The sequence below is a fragment of the Pseudopipra pipra genome, chromosome 11, assembly GCF_036250125.1.
Source record: "Pseudopipra pipra isolate bDixPip1 chromosome 11, bDixPip1.hap1, whole genome shotgun sequence".
Lineage (NCBI taxonomy): Eukaryota > Metazoa > Chordata > Aves > Passeriformes > Pipridae > Pseudopipra > Pseudopipra pipra.
Genome location: NC_087559.1, coordinates 11610775 through 11626516, shown reverse-complemented (window position 1 = coordinate 11626516; position 15742 = coordinate 11610775). Strand labels below are relative to the sequence as shown.

General features: G+C 50.5%; 1 protein-coding gene across 1 annotated transcript; it reads right to left on the bottom strand.

The window, feature by feature from the left end:
* Positions 1-240: 240 nt before the first annotated feature.
* MCM2 (minichromosome maintenance complex component 2) lies at positions 241-12947 on the bottom strand. The gene is made up of 16 exons (XM_064667507.1): positions 12870-12947; positions 12183-12373; positions 11414-11589; positions 10498-10761; positions 9261-9480; positions 8788-8995; positions 7939-8073; positions 7557-7748; positions 6390-6483; positions 5611-5861; positions 5234-5360; positions 4898-5010; positions 4520-4762; positions 3547-3729; positions 2162-2317; positions 241-1285 (listed from the first exon to the last, which is right to left on the bottom strand). Exons 1-16 carry the CDS (start codon positions 12873-12875, stop codon positions 1175-1177), a joined length of 2670 nt encoding a protein of 889 aa, XP_064523577.1. The 5' UTR covers positions 12876-12947; the 3' UTR covers positions 241-1174.
* Between the last annotated feature and the right edge of the window lie 2795 nt (positions 12948-15742).

Below are 15742 nucleotides of genomic sequence, written 5' to 3'. Positions count from 1 at the left end.
AGGAAAGACAGGAAAAGAGACACTGTAGGCAGGCCTTTGGTGGGAAAGGCAGCGTTCATGACACTGTCTCCTGGGCACTGTCAGTTCCTACTAAGTTGAAGCACAAATATGGGGTGTGTCTGTACCCAAACCCAATCCCACAAACTGCAGAACAACTGTTCCAGCATCCAAGTTGCTTGCTTATGCTTTTGCTTTCCCCCTTGGCTGCAGGAGTTCCCAAAAGAGGAGGAGACACAGAAGTATTGAAAAAAATGTATTTAAAACACATACAGCAAGAAAATTGCATAAGAACACTGAGCCCATCTTGTCCTCCCTGAAAACATCCAGCTCAGGGCTTCTCCTCCATTGTTATGCCCAAAACCATCACTATGGGTTCTTCACCCTTAAGAAACAGGTGTGAGAGAGGGTGGTTTAGGTGCCAAAGGTAGCACTTTGATCCAGCATAAATTGACATCTGCTGACACCAGCACAGAGATAACACCCAGTCAGGCAAGGGAAGCCTCTTTGCTGGGGCTTCTGGACATTCCCCAGCAGGTACAGAACAGATCACCACTAATATCAGAAATAGCTACGCTTTGCTTCATTTCTCATCTTCCTCTGCCTCCCTGCTCCTCCCCTGCAGAAACCAAGCATAAGGTCAGCCCATGTGGGCACCTGGGGAAATGTCAAGTGTCAGGCACAAGGGCCTGGAGCAGAGAGGCTGGCTGGTTCATGGAGAGTTGAAAGCAGTCTCAATTATCACCCATCAGGCTGTACAGTCGCCAGAGATGGGAACAGAGAATCCCTGAGGGTGCTTGTAATCCAAGGGGTGTGGATAATGCTTTTCAAATGCTCCCACTCGGTCCCTCCTGTGGAGGAGCCCGTAACAACTAGTGACAAACAAACAGCAAACATGCCATGTATACGGCCAGCAATTCTCTCCTGCTGTGCTTAGCTACAAGGCAAAATAGTGAACCAAGTTGCTAAACAGACTTGACTGGGCATTTAACTACTTAATTCTGTTCTATTTACAAGGTCTTCAGCAGCTCAGCACTCTCTTAATCCACAAGGCACAAAGCAAGCAAGAGAATGTGCAGTCTAGTCCCTCTGGCTCAGGATCTCCGTAGCATTCCTGGAGGGCTGGAAGACAGAGGTCTCATCTCACAGAAGCACGTGGCAGACTCTGCTGCCAGCCTCAAAACTGCTGGACAATCAGCTTCCGCTTCACATCCCGGCTGAACCTGTTCATCTTGAACACTTCACTGTCAAAGAAGGCTGAGAGGTTGTGGATGTTGATCTGACGAGCCTGGGAGGAGGAGAAGGAGGGAGGGGAGAGGTAAATGTTTATTTAATAAAAATAAGAACCATGTGGTTTTCCATAGCAAAGGCTGCATAAAATTTGACAGTCAGCAATCTCTGCTCTGCTCAGCAGGAACCAGAACTGCAGTAGCAGGGGAGACTGCAGGTCAGGAGGAAGGAGCATTGGCAGAGCTGAGCTGAGCAAAGAAAAGATGCTGGCTCAGCATCTGCCTGCTCTCAGGTCGTCCTTTTACTCCCACTATAGCTAGAATGTAACTCCTATCCAAAAGTGCCCCCAGTACCTCACCCAGCGTAAGAGTTTTGCAAGAGATCCCTGACTGGGGGTGGTCACACCAGCAGCACCAAGCTGTGGTTTTGGAAGTAGGTACTCTGCACATTCCATGCAAGGAGCAGAAAAGCAGCAACCCAGGAGTCAAACACTGCTTTAGTGCCAAGCAAGGTCAATACTTTCCACAGAAAGGCCGAGTCAGGAGTGCAGTCTTTGGACCAGGATAAGGATGCATTAAGGAGAAGGTGAGCGAGCCCCAGGAGGGATTGGAAAATTCATACAGAGATTTTTCTGCTTTTTGCTTTTTCAAATGCAGATGCCAGGGAACTTGAGTTGTCATTCACCTGCAAAGCACCATACTGCAGGATTTATCACTCCAACTCCAAAGTTTTACAAGGGTGTATGAGAACAGAGGGGGAAGAATATGGTGCTTCCAGACAAGAGAGGATGCTGGGTTAAATTGATCAACACCAGTCTTTTTTTTGGTATCACAATGCAGGAAAAGAAGTTACAAGTCTGAGAGCACCTCTGGTTCTGAGGCTGCAGAGAGAGATCATGAACCAACCCCAGAGGCAGCTTGTTATATGCCCGTACCTTGTCCACCAGGTCCTTCTCTGGGACCTCTATGGTGTCTTGCTGGGCTCCATAGCGGTTTCTCTGGTACATCACTTGCTCTGCAACCAGCTGCTTCAGGATGAACAGCAGCAGCTCATTGTTGTCTCTCTTGAATGAAAGGTAGCGGGAGAATGTCTGGGAGGAAGGATGAAGTGAGTCATGAGGACCAGGAACAGAGTGATGCACTGCAGTCTCCCATGCCCAACGCCAACCAACCCCCTCCTCCCACAGAGCACAAGGGGAACCAAATGACACTGCTGTCACCTGTGCCCTTAGTGTTTCTCAAGTGACTTTGGCCTTGACAAGCTGCCACCTGCACATGCAGTGGCAGCTCTCCGACAGCCACAACACTCCTCTGCTGACTGCTCTTATTTCCATCTGAAATCTCTGGGGGCACGCTGGTGCCTCTTGGGGGCCAGAAGTGCACTGCTGTGGAGGTGTGCTGCCCACAGGGGCACAGCTGTGGGAGGGCTGGTCCTGAAGAAAGCACAGAGCAGCTTCCCTTAACCCAGACTGCCCTGGGTCTCCCCAGCAGACGCTCACACTTGGCTGGCTGTTTGCGGCCAAAGAGAGAGGCCACGAGTCGTCCAGACAGAGGGCAGACACTCAACAGTGGATAAATGCCAGGCTGTGGCCAGCCAAGAGCTGTTCAGAGCCAGGCCCTGCTACTCAGAGAAAAGGGCAGACTGCACACTAAACCACAGTGAGTGCTGCCCCGTGGCTAAATGTCCCCTGAGGACCCTACTAAAATGTGCAGAAACCAAGTGCCTGCTCAGCTCAATCACCTGATGGCAGCAGCAGTGGGAGCCCTGTGCCAAAATATCAGGGAAGGTGTAAAAAAATAAGATAATACGGCACTGCTTTCAATACAGAGGCTCGGGGTACACTTCCTTCTCAGGCCCAACAAAAACATTGCCCCACCTGAGTCTAATGACCAGCAGTAATGGAACAGTGCCTTGTTTGGGGTCCCTCAGAGGCACCCAGCTTGAGCTGTTATTTTGTTATTGCACCATGATTAAATTACTTTAAGGATCCAGACATCTGAGACTCTGCTATGGGAAACCTGGGATTGAGCTGCTAAGAAAACCTTGTGTGAGTGTGTGAGTGTGTGGTGTGCAGCTGCAAAGGGGCCTCGGTCCTAGTTTAGGTGGTGCAAGTGTGACTGCCAGAGTGGCTCCTGGATGGTCAGGCAAGGAGCTTAACACTTCAGACCCACAGTACTCTGTTTACACGGACTCAGCACCTGGCTCTATGGGACAGAGCATGGAAGAGCCTCTTCCCATAGCCAGGGCAGTGCAAGGAGGCTGCACTTGAACCTGGGGGTCTGGGGTGCAGCTCCAGCACTCGGCTCAGCCGGTGCCCACCTTGCGCATGCTCCGCATGACGCTGAACTTCTGGGTGTCGATGAAGCTCTCCAGCATCACCCGGATGGCCATGTTGACATCGTCCTCCACCACGTAGTCCCGCAGGTGCATGCGGGCGTGAGCCTCGGCCATGCGGATCATGGACTCGATGTGCCGCACCGTGATGGGGATGCTGCCGGTCGCCTGAGGGCAGAGAGAAGGAGGCAACACCTTACTGGAGGATACAAGACACAGGGCAAGACAGGTGGCTTCTGGCCCAGGATCCCACTCCTTTCGCACTGCAGGAAGCTGCTCTGGGCCTCTGACAGGGACTCAGGCTAAGGAGGCTCTGCCACCTGCTGGCACAGCCACAGAGCCTGGCACAGACTACTCATCTGAATTCAGCACAGTGCGAGGGGGTGCTGTGGGGTCACTCTTTGCCACTGTTTGGGGCCTTTCCAGGATCAGCAAACCAGTTTTCTCCAGCAACTTTTTGGAGGAATTAAGGAAACAAAAAGCCAATTAAAAAAGAAAACCTATAGTTTTCCCAAGCTCCAAAAATCTCCCTCTGACCTCAACAAATTTCTCTCTTCCACTTGAAGAGCATGAAATGAGCCTGAGAGATCCCACAGACAAAAGAGAAGGGCATTTCTACAGAGAATGGTTCCCTGTAAAGTAGCATATGGGTTTGAGTGAATGCAAATGTCTCCTGTGGGCCTGCCAGACTGGGTGACAACAAGAGGACTTTGCCATGGCAGGCACTATACATGTGTCCAGCTCATCAGTCCACACATCACCAACAGGCGAGACTCTGCATTTAGATGAAGAATCATCTGTTCAGCAGACACTGCAGGATCTGCCTGTCTCTCACAAAACAGTGGCACAGACTTTTGTGATGGGAAAGGCAAGAATGTGTCAACATATGCTGGAGCAGTCTCAGGCTGATTTGCAGACTAGATACGTGTTTCTTCCCCCCTTTCCTCAGTATTCTCACCATGGACTCCTTCCTGAGGTCACTGTACATCCTGGCCACCTTGTCCTGGTCCATCTGGTTGAGTTTGGGGTGGACTTTCTCTTTGGCATAAATGATGTATTTCCTCAGGATCTCTTGAGGAATGGGTTCAACCCCGTACGTGTTGGGAAGAATGACCTCATCAGCATCCCCATTCACTGCCTCCTTGCTACCCGGGTGGTGCTTGACATGGCTGCCAACAACAAACCGGGCAAGCATTTCATCCTACAAGAGAGGAGTAGACTAACAGACACTGAACACACTCACTGGACAGAAAAACTCAATGGGCAACTGCAGCTGAGCATCCCAACAGCAGCACTGCAAGCCCAGCCAAGCTCAGATTCACAGCACAGCCTGTACCTGCACAGGGTCCACTGTGTCTCTCACCACACACAGGATATCGAATCGAGAGATGATGGGCTCTGTCAGGTCCACATTCTCTGAGAATGTTAATGACGGGTCGTATCGCCCACCTGGAGCACAGAGACAACCCAAGTCAAACACGGGCACCAAGGCTGAAGCTTTGGAGCAAGCACAGACCTTCAGCACTTTCTTTACTCAAGACTCTACTGCTCACTTGATCACTGCTCCAGACTGAAGGAATCACATAGAGGGAAAGGAAGCTCTGCCACAGTTCTCATGACCGTGGATTGACGCCGGATGCCTGATATGGTCCTGTAGACTCTCACCACTTACCTATGGGATTGGCAGCAGCAATGACGGTGCAGCGAGCTTGCAAGGACGTGACAATGCCTGCTTTGGAGATGGAAATGCTTTGCTGTTCCATGGCTTCGTGGATGCTGGTCCTGTCCTGATCATTCATCTACAGGAAAGCAAGAGTGACTCAGAGTGAATTTGTCTACACCCCTTTGCCCAACACACCAAGGGGAATCGGCTCCTGGTGCTCTGAAAAGGCAGCAAACTGCACTATGGACCAGCAAGGGCCTGAGCAAACTGCAGGAACCTTGGTCAGCTGGGTGATGTCCCCAGGACTTACGCTGTGTCCTCACTGCAGAGGTTATATCTGGTGCTTTCACAACTAATCCCTCCCAGAGAGAGGAAGCTGGGCTCACCTTGTCGAACTCATCGATCAGGCAGACACCTCTGTCAGCCAGCACGAGGGCTCCTGCCTCCAAAGTCCACTCCTTGCTGACTGGGTGCCGCTGGACATAGGCTGTGAGGCCCACGGCAGAAGCACCCTGGCCAGTGGTGAAAATTGCTCTGCTCGACGCCTTCTCTATGTATTTAAGAAACTGGGATTTCGCAGTACCGGGATCTCCACACAGAAGCACATTGATGTCACCACGGACTTTGTGTTTGCCACCTACAAAAGTCATGGGAAAGCCATGTTGGCAGCTGAGTGCATGGCTTGACAGCAACCCTGCCCTGAGCACCACAAAGCTGAAGGGAGGGCAACCAGCAGGCGGGACAACCAGTTTACAGGGAAGTTGAGGGAAAAGGAAAGTCAGCTTTGCAGGTGGTCACATTTGTAAAACACTTTCTAACCTTGCTCCCTGCTGAATACATCCTTCTCAGAAGATTATAACAGATTAGGGTGCCAAAAGGTCTAACCTCTGAAGGGGCATCGAACATGATGCCCCCTAGAGGAGGGGTAAAAACTTGCCCAAGTTTCCAGCAGGAGCTATTTTCAGTCCTAGCATTTCTATTGTCACAACAGAGTTTTCAATGTGATAAAAGCAGCCATTTCAATCGCAGATATCCCTCATCTGCTACCTTGTCTGTCACCAAGCCATTCAGACAACTGTAATCACTCTCATTGCAACAGCACAGACAAACTCAGATCCATCTGCTCTCCCCTGAGTGAGGCTCGAGTGATACAGGTGACACTCACCTGGATTTTTGGGCTCTCCACCGAAGAGAGCCAAAGCCAAGCCCCTCTTGATATCTTCATGTCCATAAATAGATGGAGCAATGCTGGCAAAAATCTGAAAGGAAAGCCAGATGAGTTGTCCATTTCCCATTCTGGGCAGAATCTTGCATGAAAATCGGCAAGGTGCCACATCTAAAGCCACTCTTAAAGTACTGCTGTCTCCAAAGAGTATTTTATTATCCAGGGTGTGTGGGCTTTCTCAAAGGTAACTACCCACCCAGTGTCCCCTAAAGGAGCTTCACAAAAATGGTGCTGTTGGAGCATGGCAGATTATTTAGTCTGGTGCTGGAAGCTGCTGCCACTGCCTCCACAACCCTGTTGTACACAACACACATCACAGTGGCTTTTATCAGCTGCTGTAAAGCTGGAGACCTTGATCAGAGGCTTACTCACTGCACATGATAGTAGTTGAATGGGCTATGCCACACATGAATTGTCATCATGGTCAGATACTAAGGAAAACTGGCTTATTTTCTCAAGAGTATTCTGAAAACAACCAGGTGCTGGAGAATACTCATGTCAAAACAGTCCTGGCTCAACTGAAGCTTCTGCATCCACTACAACAGCTGTTACTATAAGAACAGCACATCTAAGGCAACAGAACAAAGTCTCCCATTACAGGGTTTAAACCTGACCCAAGTAAGGTTGAACATGCACCAATCCAGGAGCTTTGTTCTTTCAAGTATTGGGTTCAGGCCTTAGCATACAGATGAAACAAAGCTAAGATCTCTACCAGAGCTTAAAGTAAGTAATAACACCTTTAGGGGGATTGGAGACGCAGTCATTGGCCTCTCAGAATACTTCCCCTGCTTTACTTTCAAGATACAGGGAGAGAAAACTGATCAGATACAAGCAGTGTGAGTGTCTCTCTCCCATCTTCCAGTCCTGTTGGGATGTAGAAGGCTTAGAGAAGGAAGGGGAGAAACAGAAAATTTGACCTCTGAAAGTACAAAGAAACTTTCTTATTTAGTTCCATCCTATAACTGACTCTCATCGACAGCTGTCTGAGAGCTACAGAAGACCATTCAGAGGGAACTGGGATTTCTAAAGATTCCTTTAACCACTGTTTGGCCAGCTGACACAGCAAGCTGTCAAAAGGAAAAGAAGGGATCTCTGAAGCTGACCCACCTTCTCCCCAATTTGCTCGTCCTTGGACAGACCCACAATCACTTTCACATCTTCATCAGTCAGTTCTCCAACAGCCAGTTTGTTGTCCTTCTTGGCAATGTGGTTGGCCAGGATCACAGTGGCAAACACTGGGAACCCATTGGCAGTGTTCAAGGAGCCATCATAGTTGTTGTGGTAGATCCCTGTGAGCTCCTGGGAAGCAGGAAATGCTGTGTCAGTGCCTGCACAATATAATGCAGCCCCTTCTCCATTTTAAGATAAGTGGCTGCCCAAATGCATCCAAGGACAATCCCTCCCCACATCCCCACAGATGTTCTGGTGATGTCACTGTCAGAATTTAAAAGTGCTCTGTGCTCACCCCACACTTGAACAATGTACTCACAATCTCATCCCCTGGCCTGCAACTGTCCACCAGATCAGCGAGGAGAATGGCATCCTTGGAGCGGGGCAGCCTGCCAGCAGCTACCTTCCCAGGGCTCTCCTGGATCTTGATGCGCTGATAGTTCTGATAGACTGTCTGCAGAACAGAACAGAAGTTACCCAGCAGGTCTGGCAGCCATCAGCACAGCTGATGCTCTTCACCTCAGCAGAGAATGTCCATTCAAAGACTTACTATACTTTGGTTAGAAAACTAAAGGCATGGGAGGATGGGGGTTGTGAGGAGCAATTCCAGGATACAACAGACAACAGTGGGGATGGGAAAGCACTTTGCCACATCTCACCGCTGCGTTTCAGCCTCCACAGTGTTTGTCCACCCAAATACTGGACCAGTTCCTGGGAGGAGAATGCTTCACTGGTGATGGTTAAAGGTGTCAAAGCAAAGAATGACAGTCAGAAGCTCTACATTAATGATTTTGCTACTGTCTTCTGGTTTCCTAAGCTGACAGTTCAGGACACACTGACCTAACTCAGGAAGGAGGAGAGCTGGGCAGTCTGTGTCTGCATTTCTAAAATATGGATAAGTCACTGTGTACCACAGAGATGACTGTGGCAAAAGATTCAATCCAAACACAATGTGACAGTAACTTACTTTTGGCTGCTAAACTGAGTACATTCAGGTCAAGACCTCAAATAGACAAGAGCTATCTTCACAGACCCCTGGATACAGCAGCAGACCCCTCTCCCTACACCAAGCTGTTCAAAGGGTGGGAACCAAGGCAGGGCTGGGAGGAACAGGCAGTGAAGCAGGATGTGCAGCCAGGCCCATCCAGGCAAGCACATCATCTCTTACCTCTTCCATGTTGATTTCAAAGGGGCCAAGAGACTGACACTCTGGACAGGAACCAGGTTTCACCTCCTGGTTCTGGGACTGGAAAAAGGGTCCCAGGATGAAGCGGCACTTGCTGCAGTTGTATTTGACCATGCTGAGCTGAGGCAGGACCCCTGTGCAACTTGTCACCACTCCGCTGGTCCGGATCAACTGATTCAGGTGCAGTTGCCTGAGGAAAGAGAGGACACTGATGCCCTGGATGCAGGGCACAGAAGGCAAAACACCCTACAGAATACTCTTGCTAGAAAGCACAAGTTTTCTACCAATGTTTGTGTTTTATCTTGGAAGTTCATCCTTAATATGACTTTTTTCCTGTGATAACTTCAGTCATCCTGTCAGATTTGCCCAGAGGTTTAGCTCACAGGTGAGCCCTCTCAAGCCCCTCAAAGCCTGCTGCAGGCCCCACAGCCACTGCTGGTAATTCTGCTGCTTACCTGAGTGACCGCAGCTCCTCCACCAGAGGGAGGTGGGAGATGCGGACATGGATCTCCTGAGCAATACGATCGTATTTGGGGTACATGGCCAACACCACTTCCTTGGCTGCCTCATCAAAGATCTTCAGCATTTCTGCTGGGGCCTCAGGCAGAAAGTAGGCAAGGACATGTTCCTGGGCTGCCAGATCCTCGTAGTTCACCACCAGACTCTCTCTGTTCTCTTAAGAAAAAGATGGGGTGAATTATAATTTCTGCCTGCTCACTCAAGGAGTTTGCAAAGGACAGCCAGAACAGACAAGCCTGTATCCTGCAGGCTGCAATGTCTGCACCTTCCCTGAAAAATGTTTCAAAGTCAACAATTTGAAAATGGGTGGAAAACTCTTTCAAACTGATTTCTCTAAAAAATTCTTCATCAGTACCAAGCTTGTGATTGTTTCTCTCTAGTTCTGCACAGATACTTCCCAGGCTCAATGTTCCTGAGATTCAAAAGCCTCAGCCCGACACACAACTCTCTCAGAGACCTCCAGGAAACCAAAGCTAATAGGAGAGACATTATGTGTGCTGAATGGCTGGCAAAAAACCTCCTGTGTCTTATGTTCATAGAAAGGGATGAGACAAATGCCTTTTATTTCCTAGCTGTATAAAACTGATCCTGTTCCATGGCTCAAGCTTCTGCTCAATATAAAGAAGAAATACAACAAGTACAGTTACATGAGCTGTTCCTAGATGTGACAATTTCTGCTTTTAAAATTAATCAATGACAGCCTTAATGACTGCTTCTTCTGGCAGTGCCTAGTCAGAATACAAGGCTGCAACACTGACACGGTTTCCAAAGTCACAAGCTCTATTTGTGTCCCCTTGCTGGATAATCCACTCTCCAGTGTGAGAAAGTTAGTGGCGCAGACAGCAAGCAATTGTTGTCTCTTTCAGATCACAAACTTGCAGACCACTGTCTGCTGCCCCACATATTCTTTCGCTAGCATTTCTACAATATGAATATTAATGAGCAGCAGATGCCAGGGGCCTTCTAATTAGTCAGCCAGAATCAAAGAAGATAGTAGACATGTTTCCATTATTCATTTATCTCCATCAGCATGAGACTTTCTTAAAGTGCTGACTCGATGTCTGGAACAAAGAAGGCAGGCAGAAAAAAAAATCCACCTCTGGACTGAATCGCCACAAAGTACTGTGACCCACATAAAGAGGAGACAGAGAGCCTCTAATCCCCCAGCCCTACCTTTGCACATGTCACTGATCCTCTCCTTGAAGACATTGTGCCCATGGTCATCCACATGAGTCTTCAGGAAGTTCTTGAAGCGGTGGTAGATCTCAAGGCGGGGAGCTGCCATGGAAACCCACTCCCGCACTGAATGACCTTTCATGTCTTCCAGGTTCTCAATGCTCTCAATCATGTCCTCATCCTCTTCTTCCATGCCTTCGGCAGCCCGTTCTGCCAGCCGCCTCTTCCGCGAGGGACGGTCTTCATCTTCATCATCACTGTCTAAAGGTTGGGAGGAAAAACCGTTGAAGAGCTGGGATTCCCATTCCCACTCTTTGGGTTAGTCACAGTCAGATTACATGGGCTGTGGAAGCAAATAGGTCAGAGCCTGGGATACAAACCAAGAGACATCCCGGGCCCAGCCTAAATCCAGTTCTATTCCGGCTCCTACATCTTCCACAACATAGCTAAAGACTTTAGGAGTGTGAATAGTTAGATTTGTATGCAACAGCAAACATTCACGTCCATTACTGCACTGAATGGACAGAAACAGAAACACAAGAGACAGGCTTCTAAGTGCATCAAAGGCCCCCCCATTCAGCCCACAAAAGTCTCTACAGAACAATACCAGCAACAAACCCTATAGCATATACTTGGTAGAATCCCAACCCTTTGATATTGGCCCAGGATCCTGACTTTGTTTCAGTGGTAACACAGAAGAACACACCAAATGAGTTCCTAGGAAGCCCAAATGAAAGGGATCGAGCACTGGTGAATCCAGCCAAGCCCACAGCCAGTGATTTCACAGGGAGCCCAAATACACCAGAGCTCTAGAGACCTCCCTGCAAACCTGAGGGTGAGAGTCCACCCAGACCAGGTAACAGTCAACCACAGGAGGATCAGCAGCCCTCCTGGTACAGCTCGTTCCACCTACCGTAGAGCAGCCCCCTCCTCATGCGGCCCATGCCCTGCTCCAGCTCCCGGTCCCGCTGCCTCATCACTCGCTCTGCAGCCTCCCGCTGGCTGGCAGTCAGCTCCTCCACGTCCTCATCATCCAGGGCCAGGCCCTCTGCCTCGTACACATCCAGCTCGGGGATGGGGCGGTAGTCCCTAGGACACACACAGAGCTTGGAATCAGGCCAGGAAAGCCCTTCTCCAGCCCTTCTCTGGCTCCTGCTGGGCAGGTGTCAGGACAGTTGTTCTGCAGCAAGACAAAAGTGTTAAGCAGGAAGGCACTTCACAATGGACGATGCCCTGCAGCAAAGGGCTCCAGCAGCACTGATACAAATGCCAAGGCTCCAGAATCATGGTTAGGAATGCCAGCATTCAAGCTTTTGTAAAGTTCCTCAGCTTGTCCACAGGCCTGGCAGTAAAAAAAGCATCAAAATTTATGCCTGCAAGAGTAAAGAACTGGGCTGAATGCACATCATGCATCCAGGGAGATCCTGGTTTACCCACTCTGGACCATGATGACACTTTGCTCCCAGTTTTGCTCAGTTCTCCCAGGACTCAAACGACAACATGCCCCGACCTCTGCCCACTGTGCAGCAGCTCTTCGGCCCTCTCACCCCACCTACGAGCACACAGAGGGACCCCACCACGGCTGAGAGACCCCTCCACGTCACTGGCTGCACTGACGGTGCCCAGCACCCCATCCACGGACACAACCCTCGGCAGAAGCTGGCTCCAACCGCTTTCCTTACCTTTCCATCCCTTCCCCGATGAGCTCTTCCCCTTCTTCCTCCTCTTCTTCGGGGAGCCCCCCGGTGCCCAGGAGCCCTTCAGACTCATCCTCGAAGGGGGGCAGGTCCCGGCCGGGGCTGGACGTGAAGGCATCGCCGCGGCGGGAGCTCTGCACGGGGCTGGTCACCGCCGTCTGCGACTCGGAGGAGTCCTGCGAGGGCAGGAGGGAGGGGATGAGGCCGGGGGGCCCGGGGCCGCGGGGGGATCAGTGCTTTCGGGGGGGGCGGCGGTCAGAAAGGGGGCACGGATCACCGGTGAGTTATAATAATAATTAACCCTTCTCGCAAATGACAATGGAAACACATGGCGGGGTTGGGGGGGGGTGGGGGTAAATCCATCCTCCGAACCCAGCGCAGCCGGAGCGGAGGGGAAGAGTCCGATCCTGTCCCGGCCTGGCGCTCCTCTTCGGCGCAGGCCACGGGGGAAACTTCCGTCGGCGTTTCGGGTGTCCGCCTCCGAGAGCACCTCCATTATCCCCCCAACACCCCCCCCCCTCCGAAATCCTCACTGGACCCCGCACGACCGCAGCGCCAAGTCTCCCCGGGGAGGACCTGGGGCCCGCACCCCAACTTCATGGCTCCCCAGTCCCAGTCCCAGTCCCAGTCCCAGTCCCAGTCCCAGTCCCAGTCCCAGTCTCGGCCGCTCACCGCCATCTCCGCCGCTTCCTGCCCGGCCGCAATCCGCGCGAAAACCGGCCCACGTGGTCAAAAGCGCGCGAAACCTCATGAATAATGAATAGACTGGCTGTTTGGCCCCGCCCCCTTGTGAATATGGATGACGCAGGGCGGGAGCCTGGAGCGGGAGGGAGTCTGGAACGTCCCCAGTCACTCCCGGCCAAGGGGTCTCAGGCACCTGGTGAGCGGCAGCGGCAAAATGGCAAATATTTGGGTATTTCCCTCTGGGCTCGAGGGGTCTCTTCCTACCGGGAACCCCAGTCACGGGAGAGATCCCACTGGGAACTCCCGTTCTCGTGTCTGCCTCTTTAGCAGCTATAATCAAGTCTGGCTTGACCGGGTTTGCCACTGACCCTGCTGAATCACCTTTGTTCTGATTCTCATAAAAACTGTAAGAGGTGAGAAGAAGGTTCTGGCTTTTTTTTTTTTTTTTTTTTTTTTTTTTTGTGTGTGTGAGCCTGTATGTGATAACAGTCAAGGGGAGCTGATTTGAGCCATTCTGGAGAACATACACATCTGTCTCCCCAGCTGTTCTGTGCAGCAAGCAATGCCATTTGGGAGAGCAACTGAAGAAGAGCACCTGTCACATAGAAACTGGAAAAGGAATTTAGAGAGACAAGACAAACAATGGGCTGATGTTTGGCAGGGAGGTGACATGCTTCCATTCCAGGCCACGGGCTCTTGCATAACAGCAGGTGGTTTGGATTTTGGAGACCTGCATTCTCTGAAGGGTTTCTCACCACTATTTAGTATCAAGCTATTTCTGCTCTTGGCTGCACTTGAGTGTGGGACAGCGAAACAGGAGACACCAGAAGCAAAAGTGACTGAAGAGGCAGCTGACAATCTGAAATGGCTCTTCCACGAGCCCAGCTGAATGACTCAGACTGGCACTAATATAGCAAAGCAGGAGCATCATGATATAAATAGGAAAGGGTGGCTCAGCCTCTTCTCTGTGACACATGACGTGGAGTTGGCTGGTGCTCAGAGTGAAACAGGCACAGAGACCCCCCCCAAAATGCTCCCACTTGTAGGATACTGGAGACCACCATGGTCTTGATGGTCTCAGAAATCACAGAATTACAGAACCATGAAGGTTGGAAAAGATCCCCACGATCATTGAGTCCAACCATTAACCCAGCCCTGCCAAGTCCACCGCTAAACTATGTCTCTAAGCACCATATCTACACATTTTTTAAACACTTTCAGGGACAGTGATTCCACCACCTCCTTGGGGTGCCTGTTCAATGCTTGAGCACCCTTCCAGTGAAGAATCTTTTCCTAATATCCAAAATTTTCCAACCTTAACGATTCTACGATTCCATGGCTTGAGGGAAGGCAGCCCAGGACCTGGGTAAGGTGTTGCTGTCTGACAAGGCCCAGGTGACACGCTGCGATGAACTGGTGTCACCACAGGGTGCCACTGTCTCTCCAGGCACTGAACAGCTGGATGGACAGACAGCTATTCTGCTGTCCTTCCTAGAAGACCACGAACCACGCCCATGTTTTCACTGCTCTCTTTGTGTGCCAGCTACAAGTGGTCCTGTGCTTGAGCTGGGGCACTCAGTCTCTCTGAAAAGAACTGAGCTTGGGCAGATAAAACCATCCCCAAAATCAGGCTGCTGCCATGCATGGGACAGGGTTCCTTCTGCTGCACTAGAGACGATGCACCGGGGCATGTGAGAGGGCTCAGATGCAGACAGGGCCCAGGCTGCTCACGGGGGTGACCTCAGCTGAGCACCAAACTCCTGATTATCAACGACGCCACTAGGATTTTGCAGACTGGTGGCTTCTTACAGCACAAGAGGAGCCCTGAGGATTGAATTCCCCTCGAAAAGAAGGGCAGAGACACAGGAGTGCAGCTAAGATGGTATCCTGTGGTGCAAATTTATGCCCAATACTAGAAATCAGTAGGTTGGTAGAGCAGCTCTGAAACAAGACAGGCACATCTGTCCCTGCACCTGAACAGTAGAGCAGTTTTAGATGAGAAGTAATAATCTGTCCAGGAGACTGATATAATAAAAGCTGAAAGAGTACTGAAGAGAGATAAAATGTCCCAGAAGAGGGGAATTTGGTGATGATACGAGGGTGTAATGCTGTCCTGGAAACCACGTCTGCACCTTCTGCCTCTGACGCCTGCAAGTCAGGTGAGAGCAGGTGTCAGCAGACTGCAGCAGGTACAGCTCCAAGTGCCAGCTTTCCTTGGGGCCCTCAAGGTTATACCAAGGCTGCTGAGTATCACCCCTTGTCCTGCTTCAGCCTGGCAACACCAAGTGACACAGCAAGGACAGAGGGAGTCAGCCCTGCCATCTTTATGCCCTGGTTGGGGAAGATGATGCAGAGATTGAAAGGACATGGAGGAGTCCTTGGCGGTGGGAAGAGTAGAGTTATGTTTGCACACACCATGTTGAGGTTGAAAGGCAAGGCTTGTTAATACAAAGGAACCATAAGTGTGGATCCCCCACCTCCTCTGTTTCACATAAGTAGTGAGGAAGGCAGGAGCTAAAGTGTCAAGGTCCTTGCAGTGGCACCCAGCAGTCTTCTGTCCAAGAAAAAGCTTTTGGATCTGGTGTCCCAAGTGCTGGGCTCTAGCCTCAGAGTGAATCAGATGGAAAAAGCAGGTGGATTGGAAAGCAAAATCTCTCCTTCTGACACAGCAATGTGGGAGGTAACACTTCAATTAGTTAGTGCCTGAGGCTACAAGTGAGAAGACATGGATTTCACTTGTCTCTGTTACCAAGGCACTTTTTAGGCAGAAGCACCCCACCTCTCTTTAAACAGAAGTGTCCCTTCTATAACACAGAGATCAGAAGCCTTTGAGCTTGGATCCATAAATAGAACATGTCAAA

What these genes read in the sequence shown, in the direction of transcription:
- MCM2 (XM_064667507.1), bottom strand. An exon ending in ATCGGGGAAGGGATGGAAAG is followed by an intron (nt 11,590 to 12,182) that starts GTAAGGAAAGCG and finishes TGTGTGTCCTAG; the next exon opens with GGACTACCGCCCCATCCCCG. An exon ending in GAGGAGCTGCGGTCACTCAG is followed by an intron (nt 8,996 to 9,260) that starts GTAAGCAGCAGA and finishes CTCTTTCCTCAG; the next exon opens with GCAACTGCACCTGAATCAGT.